The sequence below is a fragment of the Microchirus variegatus genome (assembly GCF_963457635.1).
Source record: "Microchirus variegatus genome assembly, chromosome: 10".
NCBI lineage: Eukaryota > Metazoa > Chordata > Actinopteri > Pleuronectiformes > Soleidae > Microchirus > Microchirus variegatus.
In genome coordinates this window covers 19491485-19517915 of record NC_139811.1, presented here as the reverse complement: position 1 = coordinate 19517915, position 26431 = coordinate 19491485, and the positions used below count along the sequence as shown (strand labels likewise).

At 40.6% G+C, this 26431-nt stretch overlaps 1 protein-coding gene across 1 annotated transcript in view; it reads right to left on the bottom strand.

Moving 5' to 3' along the window:
• Positions 1–5433: 5433 nt before the first annotated feature.
• asic2 (acid-sensing (proton-gated) ion channel 2) overlaps positions 5434–26431 on the bottom strand; it is a gene marked incomplete at both ends in the record, with an annotated part of 292887 nt that continues 271889 nt past the window's right edge. The window contains 8 exons of the mRNA XM_083896352.1: positions 5434–5535; positions 7053–7121; positions 8321–8400; positions 9104–9195; positions 11071–11224; positions 14561–14617; positions 14753–14903; positions 18311–18438. Of these exons, the coding sequence (XP_083752478.1) occupies positions 5434–5535; positions 7053–7121; positions 8321–8400; positions 9104–9195; positions 11071–11224; positions 14561–14617; positions 14753–14903; positions 18311–18438 (833 nt within the window). The remainder of the gene's footprint in view (positions 5536–7052; positions 7122–8320; positions 8401–9103; positions 9196–11070; positions 11225–14560; positions 14618–14752; positions 14904–18310; positions 18439–26431) is intronic.

Below are 26431 nucleotides of genomic sequence, written 5' to 3'. Positions count from 1 at the left end.
CACAGTGACACTGGGACTCAGATAACGTCGACCTGTAGAACAGACTCAGGGTAAGTAGAAATAATAACCTGTCAGTCAGAAGGAGAAATAAGACACTGGAAATAAGACGTGATTTCATTCTCAGTAAAAGAGTTTCTGTTTGGACCTGCTGGTCATATTCACCTTCATGATACTATATTATACGTGTATATAAACATATATATACATGTATATAAAAATAAATGAATAAAAATAATAAATAAAAGCTACTTTTGATTATATATATATATGTATATATATATACATATATATATATATGTATATATATATATATATATATAATTATGTGAAAACCTGTACTGAAGGTATATTTTTAACAATATTTACATTTCTTTTAATGCATATTTTTGTTTTCTTTTTGCTGTTGCATCTCCAGATAAAGTAAAAAACTGGATTGGATTTAAAGTTTTTACCTGTCATCCAAATTTGGCTGCAGGTGTGATATTCCTTTTCAGAGTCAAACAGGTGATACATTGGCAATATATTGAATTTGGCACATAATCATCAAAAACTATATACTATGATCATTAAAAATAATGTTATAACAAAAAATGTATACACAGTACTTAACAAATGTATTACACCACCACCAAAAACCACATTTGCCCTAAATTATCAGCATTGGTAATTATCAAAATAATTGTTTTATGTTCCTGTTATGGTTAATACACCATGAGACGTAGAAGCTCTTTAACCAAAATTATATTTATAGATAAAATACAATTATTATTGTTATTCGTGAGTTTTCAAAATTACTGTTTTATAAAAGAAAACCAGAAAAAAATAGTAAAGCACGTTATTATTTCTTGATTAAGATGTCAAGTGAGGCAGCTCCAGTTTGGGTATGACAAGGTGAAAATTAATCACAATAACACAGTTTAAAAACTAAATCGTTTTTTATGATCTTAATGTTAAATGTTAAATAATAAATCTAAAACAAAACAGTTGGAAAACAAACTTACCAAGTGCTAGATTTAACATTTAAACTATTTAATGATGTCTATGATGAAAACATATTGCTGTAAATTTGGTAAAAGGTTACGTTAAAAAAGTGTTTGAAGCTAAATGTGGCAAAATGTTGATGTTATTTTCAGCTTGATTTACAAACGGCTCCTCATATGAATGTTGAAATTGTTGATCTGTTTATCATATTAATTCCAATTCCTTCCCTTATGGGTTTTAACTTATATATTAAGTTAAGTGTTTACTGAATGAGTGATGGAATCTCCCTCTACCTTCATTTTTTGGTGTCGGGTGAACACACTTCTCTGCAGATGAAATGACCAGATCATCTGTGTGTGTGTGTGTGTGTGTGTGTGTTTTATAAACAGTCTCCAATCGTGCGTGAGTTTCCTGATCATCCAACACAGAAGGAATCCTGCCAAGAAAACTCTGGCTGCAGTAACGCTGGTGATAAAGACAACAGCTCCCATGATGATCCCATGCTAGCTGTTGGATATAAGTACACACTCTGTAGTAAATTCTTCTCTTCCTGCTTCCCAGAGTGGAGTCGCACAGTAATTACGTGTAGTGAAGCTTCTGATCTTATTGTTTCTTCAACAGCCTTTGATGTACTCGTGTGCCAGTTTCCCGCTCTACCAAGGCAATCAGTATGTTTACAATGAGTTGCCGGTGGAGTGTGGCTGACCTGCAGGCAATTTTCCGAAGCCCAAATATCTGTTAAATGAACTGAGACTGAACTTGCACTAAACTGCAGCCTGCAGCAGCTCTCAGATAAGAGTCTGTGGCAACGAGAAGAATATTAAAACCTAAACCCGGCGTCCTTTTAACACGCACAGAATATATCTGCAGCGATTCTCTGGAGTTAAATTGAAAGCCTCTGAGGGTAATCCGCCTTCAGCCCATAGCACATCCTTTAACTGCTATAATCATTCTTGTTTCTACTTTTAACGGGAATCGTCTGCTTTTATTTGTAATAAATATGACTGGCACATGTGTGATATGGAGGACCAATGAATAAAACACAACCTATTTTCTTCTTTTTAAAACCTGACCAGCAAAACTAATTCAAGTCGATTTCTTCCACTGCTGCCGCTGATGTGACTATTGTTCCAGCTGCCGTAATCATTTGAGACTACAAATAGGGAACACTTCAGCTGATATTAAGAGCACGTCGCTCGTGTTTTGGGAGGAAAACGCTGCTCAGCTGCAGTTTTGTTTGCTATTCTCAGGAGTTGCCAGTGCTTGTTTCTAACTCCCACAGCTGGGTCACTAACATGTCAGCTGACACTAACTGCACAGCACAGATCGTATGAAACCTGATGAAAATGTTAAACAGAAAAGAAAAAGAAAACAAACAGATGATATGACACAAAGTAACTGAATGACTGGGGATTTTTTTTTTTTTAGCTGAATTGTCCGTTATTTCCCCTCAGACTTTTGTGCAGAGCTAATCAAAGCTGAAAGAGAAGAGAATATTGGAGTTACATTTGTCTGGTGACAGAAACACGAGTCTCCTAATGAAAGCTAATGTCTGCACAACACGTGTCGCCGCCGAGACGCCCAGAAACATCATTTGCTTCCTGTTTAACATCCACATAAGAAACTGGATTCTTTTCACAGCAGCCAGTCTGAAACACACAAAAACACAGATGTGACTAATCGCATCGATTGAGGACGTTGTACCTCGAACAGAAGCTTCATTAATGTGATGATCAGCACCTGTGTTCACCTATTCATTCCTGCCAAAGTGGGTGCTGTGAAAAAAAGGCCTCCATTGTGTGTGCTTCCTTGTGTTCCTTGTGTTTCTTTATACTGTTTTATTATTTAAGCCATTTTTATTGTTTTCATTCCATTTGTATCCATTCTAAATCCTATTTATTTGTCAATGACGGTGCACTGAGAATGGCTGAGCCAGTAGTTTCACTTTAGTTTTAGTGTTTTACCCTTTAACACCACAACTCTATTTTTACGTCTTGTACAATGTCAAGCATTTATATGATCTCGGTGTCCTCTTGCGTAGCCACAACAGGATGCAATCACTGCAAAACAACTTTTTTCATTTAATTGTTTCACATTAAAAACACACACTGAATGCGGCATCACACAATGAGGAGAAAACGCTGCTCTGCGGTAACAGTTGAAGCCAAAGTAGCGAGAAGAATCAGACCAGTGTCTCTGCCACCGGGAGGAACGAGACGCGCTCGTCTCACACTCGGGCAGGCTGGCCGAAGGATTCGTGTTTGTCTGAAGCCACACGAGATAACACACGGAGACAGCAGGTTGAGCCACAGATGGGAAATCATAATCCGAACAGTCCCACAAAGCACTTGAATTCATTCCTATCTGTAGCGCACATCACCATGATGACAGAGACCATGCGAGGATGATCGTGGACTGAAAAACAGAAACTCAAATAACACGAGATCGTTCCAAATGTTCTCACACAAGCTTTTGGTGTGAAGCCATACAGTGTCGTATGTCAGTGTTGATTCAGAGGACAGTGAAAAGGAGACCTGAGCCTTCATTTTTAACTCGACATTTGACCAAACTGAAGTACGTTACTGCCTGTGAGGTAACATTTTCCCTCAGTGAGAGCTGCAGACTGAGAAACTGAATAATAATAATAATAATAACAATAGAAATGTGACAGATATGCAGTCACTTGTGCACCAGGAGCTGTTGTTTACCAAAGTTATTTTGAATTAGATTTCAGGCATGGCTGTGTGGTACCTACTTCACACACACACACATACATAAACCTGCTTGAACCAGCCTCTGGTTGTTTTGAAATTATTATTGTTATTTTTTTTTTATCATGACACCTTGGTACTTTCTTGTGAAAACAACAGGAGCCGTCCATAACAGCAGCCTGACATTCTCTTAATGAAATAATGGTTATACAATACCCTTGGAATATTAATTGACTGCACAGTTTGGTACATGGTTTCCTGTCAGGCTGCCAAGTAAAGATTCTGCCTCACTGCCCTGTTCAGACCTGGCATTAACGTCCAATCTTGAGTGGACAGCTCTACGTGCAGAGATCCCAGCACTCACAAAGTCTCTGGGACACGCATTCTTTTAGCTGTTTCTCAGTGTTTCAGTGACAAAATAAACTAAAGACTTTCATTTTAATTCATTCATCTTCTACCACTTTATCCTCCACATGAGGGTCACGGGGGGCACTTGTGCCAATCCCAGCTGACATAGGGCAAAGGTGGGGTACACCCTGGACAGATTACCGGTCCATCACAGGGACACAGAGACAAATAGACAGCTACTCTCATACCTATGGTTAATTTAGAGTGTCCAATTTTACCTAATCTCCAAATCTGCATGTTTTTGTACTGTGGGGGGGAAACCGGAGAACCTGCAAACTGATGAAGAAAGGCCCTACCTGCGTAGAATTGGAATGGATCTATTCAAATTGCATTTTTTAATTGATTCCTGCGATTCAATTCGTGAAGCAGAGGAAGTGAGCACAATACCAGGTACAAGCAGGGCCTAAGGTGGGTGCTGTGGTCAGGAGTGACACTACTGCACCCATATAAACTCAAAATAGGAGCATGACATCCCCTTTAAAGACATTTATGAAGAACAGTTACCTGTGCCATACCTGAACTAATTCAACTGAAACTGATGAAAGTCAAATGTAAAATGCAGGCTGCAACATCTTCAATTCGTCTGCATGAAACAAAACAAAAACGTCACCAACCCTTTCTACTGCAACACAGTCAACTATGAAATATTAAATTGTTCATTAGATTCGATAATCAGTGATCGATTGGTCACACCTGAACTACGGTTGCCACACGACCGTTATGTTCAATCTGTACATTCAAAGTCTTGATCTCACCTGGGCCCATGTGACGGGCCTGTCCTGCAGAGAAAGAGACAAAATGGCACACATGTACAGTAAAGCAACATCGCAGTCCAACGTATGCATCAGCAGAGAGAGCAAGAGAGATCGACGCATGCAATTTGGACAGTTCAAAACCAATATTTGTACAGTTCATTTGGCAGTGAGCGACATATGAATGTGTTTTTTTACATAGATATGCTGCACAGGGAGGAGCCCCCTATTTTTTGGACGGTTCCCCCACCAAGTCTGAGATGTTCTGTGTGCGTGTTCTGTGGGGACTCAGATTCCATTGTACGTCTGGTACAGTGGAGGCCACCCTCCCACTCCGGTCCAGTACAGAGAGACAGAGAGGGCTGATAAGTCCAGCCGACAGCTCTTTAATCCCCATTAGTGCCTCAGATAGAGCGGTGTGACAGAGCACAGTGCTGTCCTCACACTGACCCCTGCTCCTGTCCTTTTCTCTTCCCTTCCTGTTAAGTTCTTGCATGTTCGGTATCGTAACCGATGATGTAGCGCCACCCAGTGGAGGCAGCCTCTGGACATGTGTGGCTCTGAGGGAGAGGGGGAGGGACTCAGCAGGCAATTTCTTCCAGAGTGGCCAGCGTCGTCTGCAGGGGGACTGTCACAGTGTGACTGATGGACTCAGAGTGGTTTGCCACTGGGTCACAGGAACTCTGAGAAAGAAGATTTAAACAGCTTAAGTGTTGCGTACTCTTGGACACTTTGCCCGTCATTAAACCATAAGTAGAGTGCAGCAAAGAATGACAGGGCAAAGTAAAAAAAAAAAAAAGTAATAATGACAGAATAAATCACTTTCAAGTCTGAAGCAGTCTTACAACCTGCTCCCTGACAGGTTTTCAAGTCGCTTTAATCGCCCCTGAGTCACCAAGTGTGACATATGCAAAGACACACAGAGACCCTGTCAATGCTGAGCGAGCGCATTTGTGACCTACACAACGTGGGTGCTGCGCGGGAAGAAGAAATCGGTTTTAGGCTGGAAACGAGCAATGATACTTATGCTGTGCTGTTTGAGTTGGCTGTGAGATACAGTGGAGCCTGTAGTGTGAACTCACAGTGACTGAAAAGATGAGAGCATGTGCGATTCTTTGACTCTGATAGTGTGAACCTGACTGAAGTGTTACACGAGTAAGAATATTGGGGGGTTGGAAACTTCAGTGTGCAAACAGCCTATCCATGCTGAATATTTGATCACTAACCAACCACAATAAATGCATCACAGTTCACTGCGTTTTATGCAAGAGATTTTTTTCAATTCAAATCAGGCTGTAAGTGATATGATACGGTACTTTCCTATATTTAGACTCTGAATATAAACTGATATGTGTTTGTGGTCATTTAGCCAATTAATAAAATGTATAATTAATAATAATGAAGCATTGAATTTGTGTTGATTTAAGCCTATAACGCCAAACGTATCATATGTGATACATGAGTTTTTGAGCCCACCACATGAACAGTGACAATTTTTTCCCTAAAAAAACCTGATGTATAAAATTATGGGAAACGCGACAGAGATGGAAGCACTGCGTAGGCCACTTTGCCCATTGTACTGTGAGAAATGCAGAGTGCATCTTTGTCTGAACTACTGTTTTCAAGCCTACCATCACTCAAAATAAAAAGTTTGTGAACCGCAAAATGAGTAAAATAATAGAAACGTTTCCACCCTGCCAGTTCCATTGCTGCATTGTTTTTGTTGGATTTGTTTGTGTATTTTTTGTTCAAGAAAAAAAATAATCTTTGAGCATTGTGACCTGCTGTATCAAATATGATACAAATTGATTTGATTTGTTTTGTTTTTTGTTCAGAAGGACCAATAAAGGCTCCAGTTTCAAAGAATAGGAATTTTCTTTTAATTATTCAATGGTTTGGGCTTTACAGGGTTAATCCGTCACAGTGACAACATATCACAACTAAGATTTAATGTACAGTCTGTGCTTGTTAAAGGAGGACTGATTCAGAATCCTCGTGGCTGCTCAGATATGTTCAAAGTGGAGGATTTGTCGATAAGTGGCTGCACACACACTTGGGTGCAGGGGATAGGGACAGGGGAATGTTAAGTTTGGAATGCATGATCAAAGTGAATGAAATTACAGTGAATTTACACGCTTTGCTTCCTGAGAGCAAGAGAGCGAGGCTGACTGACAAGTGAAGGGATCAAAGATGTTCTTACCACATCTTCTCCATGACTCTCCTCCTCCTCCTCTCGGCTTAGTAACTCCAGTATCCTGTCCTTTACCACCTGTGGATCATGGAATAAAAGTCACACTTAATTCAGGCTATTTTAGCTCAGACTCTTAGTATTTTTCTTTTCCTTCTGGTAATTACCCATTATACAGGTACATGTGACAAAAGAAATGACCACAATTATTTCAGAGTGAACACTGCTATTTAAAGGGCAATAAATGCACTTAATGTGTCCTTTCTAAAATGCTGCACAAGGTGACGACTATTATGTGCTTGTCCAGTGCAGGTGAAAGCAACATGAAAGGGTGACTGAGTGGAGAAAAAGTGGTGGAAAATTAGCAGTACACTCCTTCATCTCTGTCAGCGCTGAGCTAAATCTAACTCTATCTGTGTTTGAGCCATTGGGCCAATTCCAATTCCTATCTTAACCCTCAATCTTAACCCTCAAGCTCAACTGGCCCTCAAAACCAAGTGCTGAGGGTTATTTTGTCACTTAGAAATGGGACACCCCTTAAATGCAGCTACGTCTTCAGACTGCGGGGGGCAGAATAACGGGAAAGCTGCGTCCAGTCTGTCAACTCCAAAAAAGAAGAAGGACACATTTACGTCACGATTATTTATTACGATCCGTTTGTCAGTCAAGTTATTAGGTTGTCAGTTAGTTATAAGATGATACTCATACAAATACCACAACCACAGACATATTCAGCTGACAGTTACCACACACCACGGCTTATTGAAAAGTAAACGACAGCAAACGATCGATTGTCCGCACTGGCCGGCTATTGACAAAAGATTGTAAAATAAAAATACATGTTACGCAACAATGGCGTTAGTTATCCATAATATGGGCCTAAACTAAGATAATGCAATGGTTTTCGTAATTTTTATATCTCTATTAACAAAGAAAATACGCAATGCATTCTGGGTAGCCCTTGCACCAAGCCCTTGCACCAAGGGCTACCCAAGGGTGGTCTCGGAAAATCTCAATATTGAGGGCGATACAGCCCTTAAGCTTGCCCCCCATCTTAATTTTTCTGAGAATCAGGACAGCACTTGCATTAGCGGGAGCGCGCATTTTTGAGATTGAGGGTGAAGCAAGGAATTGGAATTCACCCATTGTTTCTGTGGGTGAAAAAAACAAAAAAAACAAGTGTTTACTCTAGACTAGTGTGAGCCTGCAGAGGAGTCATGTGTGGGAGATCTTTTAGCTCCATCATTAACTGGCCACTTTATCCGCGACTTGAGACTGACCTCGTAAGCATAGTCAAACAGCTCTAGGATGGTGAGGATGCTGGCTCCAATGAAGAGACCCATCTGACCTCCAATGTCACCTAAAGAGGAGAGAGAAGTACAAAGAAATAGCAAAGAAACTATCATTTTATTTCACCAGTACACACATCTGAAGGAAAGATGTTGCCTTTGACTGATAACATTTTTGAATGATTCAATTATCTTTGAAATCTGCTTCCAGGAGGCAGTTGAGGCTCTTTGGTGTAGACTGTGAATAAAAATGGATGTAGTCTTCCGAGGAGGCGACTGTGCTGGATGCACAAAGAACTCTGAATGGACATTATGTCAATTGTGTTACCTTTCAGAGAACAGATGATAAAGCACAGCACATTATGAGAGGACATCAGTGTAAATCACTGGTATCATCCAATACGTGTTTAGTTGCAGGTGACGTCTGTGAATTTCCAGTTTTAAAAACTGTCGCAGGTCAAATCGTGACTCTCGAGGCTTCACAAAAGGAAATTATTTTGCGATTGGAAGTTGACATCCCAGTGTGAGAGTGGATGGTTGTAGAGTGTGACCCCGCCCATTCGCCCTATGTCAGCTGAGATTGGCACAGCCCCCCCAAGACCCTCTTATGGAGGATAGCGCGGTACCAGATGGATGAAGTCGACATTCCATCTTTATATAAAGTCTAGATTCCTTCCCAAAAATCAGAGCATGATTAAAAAAGTGGCGTGGCTGTGGTTATAGTTGTCTGAATCCTGTTTTGGAAAATCAAGGAGAACGTTGTGTAATAATTACCCAGCAATCCTGCCACCTCGTAGGCCTTCTTCTGTTCAATGGTCTCATAGTTGAGAGCCTCAAAGAACACGTCCAACACCAGAATGTTGTCTCTGCAAAAGGAAAATTTGATCTTAATGAATTCTACTTCAGGAAACCACAAGCAGCACAATCAGCAGCAGCTCATCCATCTCGTCCAAATGAAAAAAGAGGGGCAGCATGTTGCACTGGTTCAGCTTTCCACAGACAATGAGAGCTACAAAGCTCTTTCAAACTCTATATTATACAAACATAAGAACCAACATGGACATGAGGCTCGATGGAGGCTTTTGAGCTGGAATTTACATCACTACTTTGTCATGATTGCATGCATTTCCCTTTTAATGTCGCCCTCTCCTCGTCAGGTATATTGGAAACTTTTAGTGTGGAAATGAGATTGTTATGTGCCTGCCTGCCTTAGTACATTTACAGAAAATGAATATGGATCGGCTGCTGCTCTCTCTGGGCCTCATTCATAACGATTTTTTTGTACCTCTCTTAAATTCCCTTTTAAAAAAAATATGAAGAGAAAGGAGCCTTGATTTGTTTTGACCCACTTGCCCACAGCCTCTTGTGAATAAGAATGTTCTGTTTGTGAACACATAAGGAGCAGGAAATTAATACCCCCCCCCTCACAGTTTAGTATAGTTTATTAGTATATTTAACAGGGGCCATGTACAACAAATCCTATACCAGAGCATCTGTGGTCCATGGGCAGGAAACTAAAATGGACAGTAGGACAATGAGGACATACACTACTATTGCTGCCACTACAGCTAAACACAGGTAAGGCAACAACAATGTCATACAGACAGTACTATCAACACAGATGAGAAACAACAGTTAAAAACTCCATCACACTAACAAATTGTAGACAATAAGGACAAAACTATCAACACATGGAAGACAACACGCAGAATAAAAATACTACAAATACACAACTGTGATATCTAAAATTCTGTACATACAAGGGTCAATGATTGTTGCTGGTCTTCAATAGATATTTTAAAAGTACTGAAACTTGTACAGTCTCTAAAATGAACTGGAATTGGACAATTTTCTACTTTGAAAAATTGAAAAAGCTGATTGGCAAAAAGGAGTTATCCTGCTTTTAATGTATGTAACAGTCACCGTTCACAGAGGAACTAGAGGTCCTTACATTGTTCCCGCAGGATGATACAAATTGCTTGAGTGGTGGTGTGAGATCACAAGTCAGTTTATACAACACGCACATGTCAGCACAACAAAGAAAACTGTTGGGTGCTTTTACTTCTTGGTATTTCAATGCTAAACAACAGCCTCTGCGTATCAATCTCTATTGGAGCTTTTCCACTAGTGCGCCTCCACTCGCCTCAGTACGACACGGTTATTTTGTGTTTCCATTAGTGATAGTATCTGGTACTTTTTTAGTACCTGCTGTGGCAAGGTTCCAAACTAGCTGAGATGATACTATGCGTATATGTATTTCAGTCCAGTGACTGTGACAGACGGAGTCTGTGCTCCGGTCACGGAGGAAGTACTGAACTAATCTTTTTATTTAACTGATTCTAATGATTCAGTTACACCGAAAACAACTGCTTTACTCGTCACTAGTCACTCGGTTGTGTAAAACGAAGTCACTGCAGTTTCAAGCAGCTGTGCAGTGATGACTCTGCCCACATTGAGGCGGTGCGATAGTAATGGAAAACCAACCAAACCTCAAAAGTGTAGAGTCGAGGCTAGCTGAGATCATGTAGTGGAAAAACGACATGTGGTCCACAATGATTGTTTTTAAACAGGCCTTAAGTTCATAAATGTTATGTTATCGTATTATTTATAATTTATAATGAATAAAACAATACGAGAATACATCATATCAAAAAATTTAACTAAATACCACTATATTTACAGTCTCTTTAATCACTTACAGTTATGGGAAACATACAGATAAGGAGATGAAGAAAACTTACGAGATGTACTTCTCTGTCTTGTTGAACTTCTTCTGCAGGTAGCGGGCCGAAGTCTTGCTGGGAATTTTGACCATGGACAACTCTTTGTTGTAGCGGGTCATGTTGCACGGAGTCCTGCACATGCAGCTGCTGCTCTCCAGGGCCGAGAGTTTAGCTTCACACGGGAGTGAGTGATGGAGGAGGGGAGGAGGAGCATTAAATCAGGAGGGCAAAATGGAGCGGGACACGGGAGGATGGGTTCAGGGTGATGCACACGAGGGAGAAATGCTCTTTTAGATACAAAAGAAGACTTTCATTTACATTGTTTCAAAACAGTGAATTGCTTTAAAAAAAAAAAAAAAGTCAAAGTTCCAGTGTGCACATTATTTGTTGTTGTTGATGTTATTATTCCGCCTCTGCATCTGAAAACAGACTCAGGTTTGTATGTGTACACTGGCAGCGCAGGGGTGGGCAGCGCAAGAAGCTTTTATCCCATCAAACTGCTGAACGACTGCGGTTTTCTGGGGAGCAGTAAGTGAACATTTTGTGGGCTCTTACTGTTTTCAGTCGGTCTTGCTCTCTGTCTTACCGAGAGCTACAGAGAAATGCATCCAACATGGCATTCTAAATCTGACTGAATACAGTGGTTACACACTGGACTGTGCACATGACCACAGTCCTACTGCAGGTGTTGACTCCCTACTGTATGTGCGGTGACAGCACAGGTCAATGTCACTGTTAATGTCTCAGGGGGGATAATGTAAAGCTCCAAATACAAACATGCCCCCGAGCAGCCTCTGAGAAACAGCTTTTATCCTGACAGAGACAAAGTCCTGATGCTGAGATGCCAAGCTCTATTCACAGCTCTGCTTTGACAGTTTGACTCTGGGTAAAAGAAAAACTGAATGATTTCATCTTAGGCCCACAGCCTCCTCCATAAAACCAACTCACCCACTGATGGTAATATTAAGTGACACAGGCTTTTCAAACATAGCTCCATGAAGAGCTCCTCTGACATTGAGCATGCTTACACTCCTCACAAATAACTTCCCTTTTTATGAACATCCAAAGATAATTAAATTTTTTCTTTGGCCCTTAAAAAAATGAAACCAACTCTTATTCTCAGAGTGGAAATCAAAATAGCTCAGAGGCAAACCGGCAGATCACAGAGCATGAGGCAGATCTCCCTTGTGGTGCAGTAAGAGCTGAAGGGGCCTTATACTCACGGAACTGCAAGAGGAAATTCAATATGACTTCTCAGTGGTCCCCTATTTTTATTCAAATTAGACCTTAATGGGAACAAGGCCTGCCTGCGTTTCAAATAATAGATTTTCTTTCATTAATCCTCTCACCTCTGTCCACCTCCCTCACTCCTTTTTCTCTTACAGACACATAAATCTAAAATGAAATGACTGGATCCTTCATAGGTTTCATATTTTCGAAATGTGGATGCATAGCTACCTTTGAATAAATAACTTTCAGAGATATTCTGACAGTTCTGGCACAATCAGTTCTGGCACAAGAGGCTAAATATATTAGAAATAAATGTGTTTACTGTCTGGATGTGTAATTATGTGATACTTTTGTTTCCCTGAAACACAACAACGAGATAAGCAAAAGACACGCAGTTGTCTCCCATTAACAACTATTTTCAGTGCCATCTTTAAAACCTGAGTGACACAGTGTGATAGTTTGCCGCATTTAAAACAAGAGTGCATTTGTATTCAATGATCCAAGCCGAGTGTGTGCATGTGTTGGGACTGTGAAAGCCTCACTGCTCCAAAAATAAAGCCAATTACAGGAAGGAGAGAGGAAACGACGGAGCTGCACCAAAGCCTCCTTCTTCATATTGTAACTTGTGTTTTCAAGTGCATGTTAATGACACGTTGGTGAGTTAACGCTGAATGCTCTTATAGTGTGGGAGTCTGCATTCTTTATGCTAATTGCCTGAAAGTTTTGTTGCTCTGGGCTACTCATTTTTTCCAGAAATCATTTTCTTAAGGGTAGGAGTGGAAGGGGAGGGGGGGTCACGGCTAGTAGAGAGACTAGTGTGGGAGGAGAGAAAGTTTTGCTGGTGTTTCTCTCGAACTCCCAGCAGCCATAAGTCAAGGTTGATATAGGTCGTACAATAGTTTTTAGAATCAGCCTATTATGCATTTGTGCTGCCCATGGGTTTTCATTTCGCAAAAATGTAAATTACTTAAGCAACAACACGGATCATGATCCACCTTAATTCCCAAGATCAAATCCTATCTAATCTGGGTACAAAGCTGCCTCAGATATTTGATAAACCGTTTGGCTTAAACTTCCCCTCGCTTAAATGAGTTCATGTAATACTCACTTGATTCAGGCACTGTCTAAATTAAAGCACTATGCAGGCATCGCTCAGGCAACTATCTCTTTGTTGAATTAAGTTCAAAATGCTGCTGCCTTGTACTTACACACATTCTTGTCTTTTTACAACATCATTTCAGAGTGAAATTCAATGTATCTTTGCCTGGTTTGACCCTGGCACATATCTGAGAACTTCTCAGCCCTGACCGGATAACTTAAAGAGAGGTTAAGGCAACTACTCAACTTAACTTGTGTTTCTTTATTTTCTCTTGTGTTTATGTCTACAAAAACTAAGCCCAGTTGCTGCAGTCCATGACTTGCATAGCTGCCATCGATCAACTGTATCTGCTTTGGCACAGTAATTAAAGTATGGATCCTGAGGTCTTTACTCTGTTTGCTTCAAAAAAACAGTTTTCTTCTGACACATTAGTGTAATGGGAGCTCACAGTCAGCCCACCTCACGAGGTCTCAGTCACAGTTTCTTAGAGCACAAAAAGCCTTTGTTAAATTAAAATAATAACAAAAATTGTATATGTGACTGTGTGTCCAGTGTGATTCTCGACTCAATATACGCACTTAAGAATGAGACAAAAAGTCTTTGTTTTTGAAGACACCATCCAAAGAATTTAAACAAAAAATTAGATCAATACCTCAAACTTCTGGATGAACACCATTTACAAACATTTTAATAAAGTTAATATAATATTGAATTCAAGTTCTTGGTTGTATAATTGGGATGTTGGGATAATTGGGAAATGGATGATCTATTTTTCTATGTGGCCTTCACATTCTAGTGGAATATTGAGAGAAATGAAATTCTCTTGGAAAACGAAACAGCTTAGATGTTAAACACACACACACAGAATACACTGTACATCTATGTGCATGCAGATCCTGAACGTGCTGCATTTCCATGAAAGTCCAAGATAGTGCAAGATACTGAAAATCACCTAACATTTTTGACTTTATGGATTTATGATAATACATTCTGAGCTGTCTCAAATTTTAAAATTCTCAACCATGTCCAACTTTAAAGCAGGTTTCGCATTAAAGCTCTGAATCAACAGGAAAAAAAATCATCAACCAGTGAAACTAATCCTTTGCCTCAACAACTAATTAAATAGAGCAAACACATGTCGTCCTAGCATCATGACATTTCATGTAAGTGTAGACTTACCGAGAGCAGGCTCAGCACAGTCTTTGTACTGCTCCGGCGTGCAGTATGGAGCGTCACCTGGGAACAGTTCAAATGAAAAGGATTAGAGGAAGAAACTTGTCAAAGGCAGGTCTTAACACCTGCTTGCTGAAAACCTCTGTTAATGAATACAGATATTACAATGACTGAAATCAGACTTGCAACAATTCTCACCAGGCATGTGCACCATCCTGCAGTTGCAGTTTTCCACTATGTAGTGAGTTTCGCAGTCAATCCTGCAGGCGGTTACACTGTAGACCTGAAAAAATCCAGACTCCAGAGGCTTCGATTCGCACTCTCCCCACGGGGGAGGCAGGTAGGTCAGCTGCAAGTGAGAAAATGGATGGCGGGTTAGTTTTTTTAGACCATGAAGGAGAAAGAGTGCAGCTACTTCTTTCCCAACAGCACTCACAACAGGACCTCAGAAGTGTCCACCAAATTAAATTCAAGACGTTTAAGACCCATGAACTGAATTCAGTGCTTTTTTTTTTTAAGACCTTTGAAGACCTGTATACACAGAAAGAAATCAATGAATTACACCCCCAAATCTGGAACGCTCATAGCAACAGCTTTCCAAAACATGCTCCCTACAGGCCCCAGTTATTGAAACTAAGCCAGTAGAGAGAAGCAGAAGAGCCTCACAACAAAACAGGCGATGCGGAAAACAATTCAACAGATAGCGAGACTGTCAGAAAAATCCCGTAGCATGCGGTGACAGTAGCACAAAAAACCAAATGGTCTCCTCCTGCTCCTGCAGCTTTGAAGACTGGTATGGCAGATGAGGGACAGGGGACACCAGGCTGAACAGCGTGGAGGGCCATCTGCTCCACAACATGGGCTGAGCTCTGCATCACCCATCATCCTCTGCTCCCCAGTTTCCTCCAATGTCATCACGATGCATCCCGAGTGAAGTTGCCTTTCCAGCCAAAAGAGCAATTCTTTTGGATGAAGCAAAACACAGAATCCTGCCAGGTGAAATTTGGCCACAGTTTGCTTGTTAGTACTGACAGAATTTGAAACCCTGCCTCTGCCTTCAGCCAATGTTGTATCTCTGCTGCGAGAGAGTTTGAGGCCGGGGCTCTGCAGATTCAATCACTTTACCGACATGTCAGACAATAAATCCTACTGCAAACCAAACAGCAATCTGACATGGTGAATATTACAGCCTCCAGAATATTCCTTCCACTTTCGAACACACTATTACGTCTCCTGTGATAATTAAACGTGTCCCAATTGATGCCAGCAGGGGACAAGTGTGAGCAATGACTACAGACTTCCAGATACAATTCATTTTATTATGGACTGAAGAAAGGTGCTTCTAAGCAATCCTTAACCTTTAAAAATCACCTTCACAACCTTGGCTAATCTTCACTTTGAGTCTAATTAAAGTCAACGGTGGCTGATTCCAGATCTGATTATTTCTCTGTAATCAGATAATCTAAGGTGCTCAACATCACTATGTTTCACTATGTTGAGCCCCTTTGACCTGATTATGCTGGGGCTAATAAGAGCTGAGGTCTGTGCCCAACTCAACGTGTTATTAATCAATGCTCCATTTCCCTGTGACACTGGAGCATCACTTTAATTAGGCTTTACAATTTGGTCAGCAAGGGATGCTGTTAAAGGAAGGTTGTATTTGAACAGGTTGGATGTTTACTGAGGTCATTGTGTTAAAGTGAAACGAAAATCTTAGACCCATTCATACCTGATAACCAAACTAAACCAAACCTCCAAATGTGTTTTTCTATGATTAGCCCTGAGGATAATTTCATAATGTGATGGATCAGTAATGGATCACTCACTCTGGTTTTAGAATCAGAATTGGAGCTGAACCTCAACATCGCATCAGTGTAATGAACAAAAGTTACACATTACAAAGAAACTGTGCTTTTTTATCTTTTCCTGACAGCACAGAGTCACACTGGGACAAAAGAATAATGGTATACCATTATAAGGACTTTTTTATCCTTGGGAGGAATGACTTGCTCTGCCAAAGGAACATCATGACCCTCTAACTTATGTCGAAAAGCCAACAGAGGGGCAATTTCAATGTCTGGAAAGCTTAAATTTAAACTTGCCCATCTGTGTGTGAGGGCTCATTTAGTCCCAGCCATAGGCTGTGCACTTTGCGGTTTTTCCACTTTAATGTAGACCCAATATTATTAGCCTACAGGAGTTCATTAAAAATGCTGTCAGTCATTTTCCAAAGGTGAACTCATCTGTAATATCTATTCTTGAGCTCACTAATCACTCCATTATAGTGTTTTTAAATACTACACGGCCCCATCACAAAACTTGACTTCACATACTCTTTCCCAATCCTCATTATCCTGATATGATATGAAATGACCCTCCAAAGTGTCTGTAGAAACAGAAGCCTTATGAGACAGGTGGGAACTTCGCACAGGAAGACTATTCCACAGACTTCTTATACAAAATGTAGTTCTGCATTAATTTTGCTGGAGCTAAATTTGCCATGTTTCTTGCTGTGTGGGCTTGTAGAGAGGGGTCATGTTTTTCGCAGCGGGCATGCCTGTCTTCACCCTGCCAGTCACAGAACTGGCCTGACAGATGAGTGCAGACAGAAGCCTGGAGGCTCATTACCCAGAAAGCCAAACAGTCTCTGGATAGATCTCCTCATCTCCTTCCTGCTGTACCACGGAGTCGACTCTCTCTCTCTCTGTTGCACCACCACACTGGGCTGTGATGTAATGAGGCCAGGTCTCAATTTAAGACGGGAGATGATTTTTTTAAATACATAATTATAGCATTAATAAAAGCATGAAATGTTTTTAACAAATAAATACATCTTGTGCCAGTGGCATGGTCTTTATGTGCATGTGTACAGGCTTTTTTTCTGTGAGAAATATGGAGGCTTAGTTGCCATCATTATGTTTTTATGAAAATAGCCTTCACACAAAAATATTCTTAAACTCTGTCACCTCACAGGGAAGGTTATCAGTCCAGATTATGTGTCAGCCAGGGCTTTTCTGTGTGGAGTTTACATGCTCTTCCTACATCTGTGATTAGCAGACATTCGACATAAGGTTTGGTTGATTGAATTGAATACATTTGCATTTCTCATCAGTGTAAATGCTTGAGTGAATTGTCATATTTCAGCTCCGTGTCCCTCAGACTGGGGGCGATCCAGACATCCTCCACTGCTCAGACGGATGATGCATTTTCAACAGCCTAACTCAGAGGCAGGAAAATACAAAGAAAGTGCACAAAGCAAGAGACAGCAGCATCAACTTAAACATGTAAAGTTGAGAGGAGTCACAGTATAAAGACAGTCAGCTTGGCAGTGTGGAAACACCTTCACTGGATTCTCAACCCTGTGAAGTGCAAGTCTTTTGACAGAGAGAAAAGGCCATTTGCATCAAATGCCACTGGGCTGAATGTATCTGTGAGACCTGTATCCTTTGATGTTGGCCATGTGTAATGAAGCAAAGCCTCACAGTGATTAAGTGGAGCTGTGTTTGAATGAAGCATCTCTCTAGCAGCAAGGTCACAGCCACCGGCAGAAGGGAGAGCAACTATAACCACAGAGGCCGGCTGAGAGGCCAGAGGGTGACACACGTGCAGCTACACAGTCACAAGCATGCAGGCCTGCAATGGCACGTTATTTATCACAGTTTCTTTTTATCTGGATTAGAAGAGAAAAAAAGCACAGGCTAGAGAACAGATAAAAAAAGCTATTAACTGTATATCAGGGAAGTCAGGCACACCTACCCTTTGCTCCTGTGTGGCTACAAATGTCTGAAAGCCGGGGGCCACGCCGAAGCCCAGCTCGTGAACAAACGGGGGCTCTAGCTGGCTGTGGATTTGCACCCGCACACCTGCCTCAAAGGCTGTATCCTCTGCAAAGAAGACAGATGGAGAAGCCCCATGTCAGCTGATTTATTCATTCAATAAACAGAAAACATGTCTTTGGATTTCTGACTGGTTCAGATATACAGCTCAGGGGAAGAGAGGAGCAGAAAAACACTCGGAAATAAACAGGAGAGGTAAAAACTGAATTTCCTGTTTGAAGAAGCCTTTACGTGATGAATGTTGTGCCTTTGACTCAAAGCCATGGGTTTTATGATTGTCTTTAGTGCAGCACACACTCAGAGATGTACTGTGCCATTTGTCTTGACATCAAACACTGGTGGAGAAGAAGAAGGCTTAGTGCTGACTCCACAGATGAAAGCACTTTTCCAGCCTTTCTGATCACTTCTACATGCGCGCACACACACACACATTAAAACACCCACAACATTAATGGGAGAACAGAGAATGCATTTTTAGACCTTGGTAATGTTTTCCCGGAACCTGACATTCTGTGTTGTGCTCTCTGACATTGAGTCAAGGCCCTTAATGGCCAGACACCCCATAGTATTTTTTGGAAACCTTGAGCAAGGCCTCACACTTAAATGAACATGCACACACACCGCAGCAGCAGTATGATCACCTTCCTGTGATCTGCTCATCAATCAGTCATCTGAAGCGACCGATGTGGTGACAGCCTGAATACGTTCACATTAAGGAAAAGATGAAGGGATTAAACATCGTCTGTGTTTTTGTGTGAGTAAAAGATCAAGACAGAACAACAGAATGTGTGAAAGTGATCGTAGATGTTTGCGTGACAGAATGCTTGCTTCCATTTTTATGAGGGTGTGCATAAATTATGCATACCATGTTATGGAGGATGTGTGTGCCAGAGGGAGAGAGAGAGAATATAAATGATGACAGACTGCTGTTCATGTGTGTGTGTGTGTGTGTGTGTGGGGAGGGAGCTAAATCATTTTTGTGTCCTCTCCTGTGCAGAGTCCGTTGTGTCCCGCCCTGTGATCCTGGATATAGTATCATATCCTCTGTAATGAAGGTCTTGGCTGTCATTTCATGTCCTTCATGTCTCACCCTACACAGTCCAGCTCTGTATGTAGACATGTTTATTGTGGCTCCCTGTACCCATATAAGAGCGAGTACATTTTTAATTATTCAGGAGATGCATGTTTTAATTGGACTAACATCATGTGCACACACAAACAAGATGCATTTCACTTTAGATTTAATTACACTGCAAGACAAAATGTTTCATTTTTGAACCTTTTTTTTTTTTCAAACCATAACAGCTTCAACTTTTCTGGGAAGGCTCTGCTTGTTAAGCAGCAGGAATCTGACCCTGACTTCTGAGGTCATCTTTACGAGGTGGTGCAGTGTTGTCGGCTCACAGTCGGGGGTTAGCGCATTAGGGATAAATGGGTTGAGGTAAGGACAAGGTTTGTTTGGTAATATCTGGTCTATTGGCATTAAGGCTTTCTGTTAAACTATTGGATCAAAGGTACATGGATTTAGGGTTTGTGGAGAAGACAACTCCTCATTTGCCATTTCTTGACTTAATAATACAGGTCACATTTTAATACAAAAAGGTGTTGTGGTGTCCTTGTAGTAGTTGTTTGATAAATGCAGAATTAGATATACAGTGTGACTATTGATCCAGAACTATTAAACTTAAAAAATACACTGTTGTGATTAACTTATTGTATGCAATGCAAATATGCAGCTCTTTAATAATATTGACAAGACATCTTTAACAAAGATGTATAATCTACCAGGCAGTGACTAATAACAATAAGTCATTGTTTAGTTTTGCCCTTATCAAGATAATATCCTTTTAAGAAATGAATAAGAACATTTGTGCATAAAGGCGGTAAATCACCAAATCTTCCTAAATGCATTGTTGTTCAACAGCTTTTGTCGTCTTGGTAAATAATTCACAAAAAAACTAAGCATCCTCCCTGTTGCGCAAAAATATTTATTCAGCTGTTGTGTATGTGCACATGACACAAACACCCATATGCTAATATATTATGCTAATACAATGGAGAGGATTTAACGTCAGATGACTGCAGTGAGTGCAAGTTATAATATTAAAAGACCTGAAAACAGACAGAATATAAATTCTAGCATAAACAAAGCGTTGGCTTTCAATCAGGTGACGCGCGTGGCATTCAGACGTTAGCAACGTTCCACAAAAATGGAACAACCTTCAAAGGATTTCATTTTGAAAATGTCTCGGGTGTTATTTATACTCAGAACTTCAGGAAGGGAAACAGGAAGGGGCATCGAAGGACAGAACATGGAGTGCAGCACAGGACCCAGGAGATACGGCTACAAGTGGAAGGTGGAGTGAGGAAGAAGTACAAAATGTATTTGATTCAGGGTTTCAGACAAGAGGCTTTTCATAGCGTTTTCACTCAAAAAAAGTTCAGTAAATGCTCACCTTGATACTTGCTTAGAAATGGCACGATGAAAGAAAGATGTTTCGGGTGCACAAAGAAATAAATCTCAGAGTGGTTTTATAGAACAGAAATGTGATGACCTGAGAGAGTGGATTCAGACTGATCAAGACCATTATTTGCTATGGTGAAGGTGTTCATTTACACATAACAAATGAGTTAATGACCTCTTACTGACAGTGAAAATGGGATGATTGTGTTTGTCTGAACCATCTGTCTGAACAAGCGAGGAGTGTGTGTGTTTGTGTCTGAGAGAGTTCAAGATCACATCAAACAGGACTCATGTTTATTTGTGCTCCAGTCAGTGCAGCTGTACTTATCAAAAGATGATCAAGAGGCTCATGGATAAGCGTGTTTGCTGGATGTGAACAAGGCTTGAACAGAATCACACATGGCTCCACTGGTCTGTAGTTACTATGCATTTCATCATCACTTCCATCACATTCGTTTGACTTGGAGTGACTAAACAAAAACAGGGAAAGTCATTGAATTAGCATGCTACCTTCTTTGTGTGGAACTGAAAGAATTCACGTGGTGTCATATTTTCACCTCTGTTCTCCTTCACTGTTTCAAGTGATTTCCCATGTTGCTGAGAGGAAATATGACATAGCCAGGGCATGACCTATATGAAGAAACTGGTCTGAGCATGAATGAGTGCAAATAAATAGCTAAATGAAATAGTCACAAAAGCAGACACACTTGTCCAGTAGCGGTCTCTGTGGTGACTATGTACGTCAGTCTTCATGAGAGGTCTATTTTACAATGAGTGGAATTTGTTTGGCAAGTAGAAGCAGAATTCCCAGTCCAAATAAGGAATATCCACAAAAATCTACAAAAATGAGTTTGTACACTATAACGTGTAAAAAGCACAACCGTGTCACACTTACTGACAGATCTGTTGAAATGCTGCCTCTGCTTGAAATAGTATCTTTTTTTTGTGCCATTTTTCAATCACACAGATCTACAGATGGTGGTGTAAGACTGTTGAGCCATTTACCATTTTGTTAGGATTAGAATTGGATGAATTGGATGGACTGACAACAAAAAAAATGGAACTATTACAATGTATTTTTTTTCTAAGTGCTTTTAGGGACTTATTGTCCAAAGTAGTACGTTTCCGTGCACAGTACATCCCAAGATCGTTTTTTATTTAAACAGACGAGTACTCACTCAATGTCAACTTACAACCCTGAGACTGCAGCGGAACAATGCTGAGCTAAAATGTTAAATTGAGTCTGTTTGCACAAAGCACTATGTTGGCTGGTTTTTCTCTAAACAGCAGAACACAAGGACTCCAGTCACTTGTGATAGTGCAGCTCAATCTCATGCACAACCATCTTGGTGATGAGAATCTTGTCGCAGGTGGAAAAAGTGTCCTACGCAAAAGTCATCACATATTGAAGATGGATACACCAAGGGAAAAAACAACAACAATACAGTGAGAAGGTCCAAAATACACTGGCTGTAGAACGAATGTGTTGCGTCTCCATCAGAGCTGAAACACATCCATTCTAATCAATGTGTCATAGTTCACTGGTTGCGAACGTCTGCGTAAGGGCTGCGTGTCGGGTCCTTTCAGTTGTGGAAGGTCGGAGTGGATACCGCATGCTGCAGCAGAGCCACATAAATTCAGCAGAATTCAGCATGAGTGGGTGAGGAAAATAAAACACTTCAATACATCACAAAAAGAATCTTTGCCAGCACAATGTGCTCTTATGTCTTCGGTCAGTAGAATTACTGCTCCGTTTGTTGTGTTTTACACAGAGTATTTCCGTGCGTGAAGTACCACGACTCAAGCTGTCCAGCCGTGCGGAAGCAGGCGGACGTGAGAAGCAAGCAGTGTAAATTGGCGGATCTGTGCTGATCTGAGCAGAGTGCATCCATTCTGCAACCAGTGTATTTTGGGGGTAAGAATCACTGACATCTAAGTACGATATGACTCTCTGCTCACCCTTTCCTTTCCCAAGTATGTCAGGGAACCACAGTGGCCTTTGCATATCAAAGAGGGTTTTTGTTTACATTATAATGGTAAGTTACCTCTTTCAAACATGAAATGCATGCTCTGACAGGTTAGTCCCTTAAGCTGCTTTAGAAACATGGGGGGACAACCTTACCTCTGTTAGGTAAGGCCATTGATTAAAGCACATATCAAAGTCTTATGTGAAAGCTTCTTGTTTTTATTTTACACTCTTACACAAACATACATTTGTATTATATTCAATATTTGTCAACAGAACCTCAAAGTGTTACACACTGGGCTTATAACTATGTCATACTTACTATAGCTACAAGATCTGCTTCTTTATCATGAGACATCATCCACACATCTGTTAAAAGTCTATTCACGTTTTTCCTCACTCAGTTTGTACATCTCACTTTCTCTTTTGTCCCACTAACACAGACAAACCAACCATTTGACACAAAGAAACAGTGTGTTTATTACGGCTAACTACCGTATCTACCCTCACAGCTGCCCAAGAAACAGACTATTGTCAGCTATTGTCTAACAGTAAATGATGTGTGAATGATCTGCGAGCAAATAAGGGATTAGAGACTAAATGAAAAAGCCTTAAGACAATGAACGACAACAAACCTAACCAAGGAGAAAATCCGTACAATCTGCGGAGACAATAAAACATACATCACTTCTTAATACTGAGACACCTAAAAATTACACTGACCATTTGGTGCAAATTGTCTGCACCAATGTAAGAAATGTGCCGCTCTGCTAAAGACAGCTTTAGCTTCTAGTCCTACACTCACAGACATGAGCATCACACTGATAAGACGAAAGGGAATGTCTGAAGTAAAAAAGATAAGCGCATCAAGGACTTTCCACTTTCACTTTGCACTTGGTTTAACATGTTGCTGAACCAACATCTTTCTGCTCCTTTCAGGTGCTCCTCAGAGTGCTCTTCACCATTGCTTTGATTTAATAACGGCAGACAGAGTGCAGAGGCACAGCGAGATTTTTGCACCGCACTCAAATGCTTGATGGGGCTTTACTTACCTATTTGCCACACAAAATGGGAGCTCAGTTTAGAGAGTGATGGATGGTACACGACGGAAAACTAAACAGAAGGACATTGCAAGCACAAGACTAGAGATGAGTCCCATTGGTGTCTACCGTCAAAGTGCTGCAGCTGCATGACGAATGAATCCAAACATAAAGGCCACGTTAATCTATCAAGTGAAAAAAAAGATCAAAATGCAGATGGACAGATAGATGGATAAACGTTATTGTCTGTGTGACAGTGACAGAAATCTTCCTTTGACACGGCTGCAACAATAAAATACAACACATCTCAAGACACTTTTTTAAAATAGAAAACATGGTCAAGAGAACACCAATGACAGATAAAGTCATGCACATTGTGATGGCTGTTTGATTTTGGGTGGATATTGCAGAGGGGATAAAGGACTTTGTAAATGCTTTTATGGGCCAGTGGGACTTTATAGTGTCTGCCTGATGGCAGTAACTGAAAGGAGTGATGGAGGGGGTGAGATGGGTCTTCTGTGATCAGAGAAACCACCCTGATCACAGAAAACAGAGGAGCACTGATATAGTCCAGAGAGAGTGGTGTTTGTGGTGAACCTATGAGTTTGCTGGCTTGACTGACTGAGGAAGAGTTTTGTTTTATTTTTTTGTGGAGACGAAGCTGTGCCAAGAATCAAATGAAATAATGAGTGTGACATGTTTCACAGTGTCAGAGACTAGATTAAAAAGAGACTTTATTAACTCGATGTTTCTTTGCATAACCTGTCTCTGCGATTCAGCATCACTCCATCCGTGACATTGTTGGTACATGCACAGTGAGTAAGCAGCACAAAGTAATTGGTTGCTTAGGAACTCTGAAATGTCATATTCTGAATGCCACTTTATATTAAAACAAAACTCCCTGGTCTCTGTCTGTCTCTATCTCTGTGTTTGTTTCATAGGCTTGAAGGATTTTTCACAAACAACTTATTAAAAAGGGTCAGCGTGTAGTAGCAAGCTGAACTAATTATATTTTTTAAAAAAGTATTTGAAAAAATATCCTGAATGGTAAATTTTTAGAAAACTATTAATGGATTTTTCTTTTCTTTTTTTTTTTTTTTTAACACATTTGCAACCATTTCTGAAATGTGTTGTTTGTTTGTGGGATCAAAGCTCAGAGAGGCAACATGTTTTTCAGATGCAGCAGTCTGAGGAACCAAATGCAAAAACAAATAAAGAGTGTTATCATGTAGTAAATCTCCTGGTGACCTCCACAAAAAAGGCATAAATTCACTTGATAATTCTGTAACTATCGATGAACCACATTATGAGCAGAAATAACAGAGAGACTCATTCATTAGTCCAGAGGGACCCGTTTTATCCAGTGGCATTTCCTGTGAGCAGAATCTATTTTCTCACACCACACAAAATTATATTAATCTTGTTTTTGTTTTTTTCATTACATGTTCAAACATTGTCAATCATGGTAAAATGACAGTATCCCAGGGACCAACTGGTTTCCTCTGGATGATAGACATTAAGAAAAAAACATGCGATTGGTGGATGGAGATGGGATAAGAGTCCCAGTGCAGTGTGGGCTCATTGTGCCTGCACAGCATAGAGACCTTGCTCAGTAAAGGAGACATTGTACTCCCTGCAGAGGCTGACTCAGCTCATCCGGGCTAATTAAACCACAAGAGGGTAAACAAGGGACAAAGAAGAGCAGCTTGCTGGGAGAAGGTGCTCTGCATGCTGTTGTGGTGGCTGGAGTACAGCCTGTGCAAATGGAAATGAAGCAGAGGAGTCCAGCATCGACAGCAGAGCTGCGGGACCCGATGTCACAGAAGAACATAAAAGGTATTGATAGATGTGAGATTTCGAGAATGGATCTTTTTTAAGTTTGAGCCTAGAGTAAATAATGGCTGTCTGCTCGGCAGCTTGTAGCTTGACTGGTTGCTCTGTGAACTCCCCTGTCTGCATTTCGCCTCGGTTCAGACAAGAGTCAGCCATCAAGTCAGGCCTCACTATGGAACCAATAATGGACGACCAGTTTCCCTAAAACAATCAGATTGAACCACTAAAAGGATCACAAATACTCACATCAATATGCAGCATAATTTATCGCTGCACTGCTCTACAGAAAAAAAAGAGGCTTCAAAGCTCGACTTGAAAGAGTTTTCAGTATGAAAGATCTTTGTTCTCTAAGGGAAATCAACACCGCCACTCAGAACGGCAGGTGCACACACTGACATGTTTGGGGAAGTTTGTTTTTGCGGTTTTGAGTCTTATTCACAGTGAACTTTTAGCATCACCAGTGAAGCATTACAGTAACAATAACTGCCTCAACCATGACCAAGTCACATATCCAAGAAGATTTGACAAATCCTTCTGCAGCTTTATGTTATTTAAAATCAAATAAGATTTTCTGGATGTGAAACCATCCACAAAATGAATTCATTATGAGAGGACATTCAATCATTTCTGTGTTGATTATGGCAAATGTAAATGGAAGTGGATGAATGACTCAAAGGCTCAGTGTGGCTCACAACTGGGAAATAAAGTTTTCAAACCTTCATATGATTTTCAAGGTGT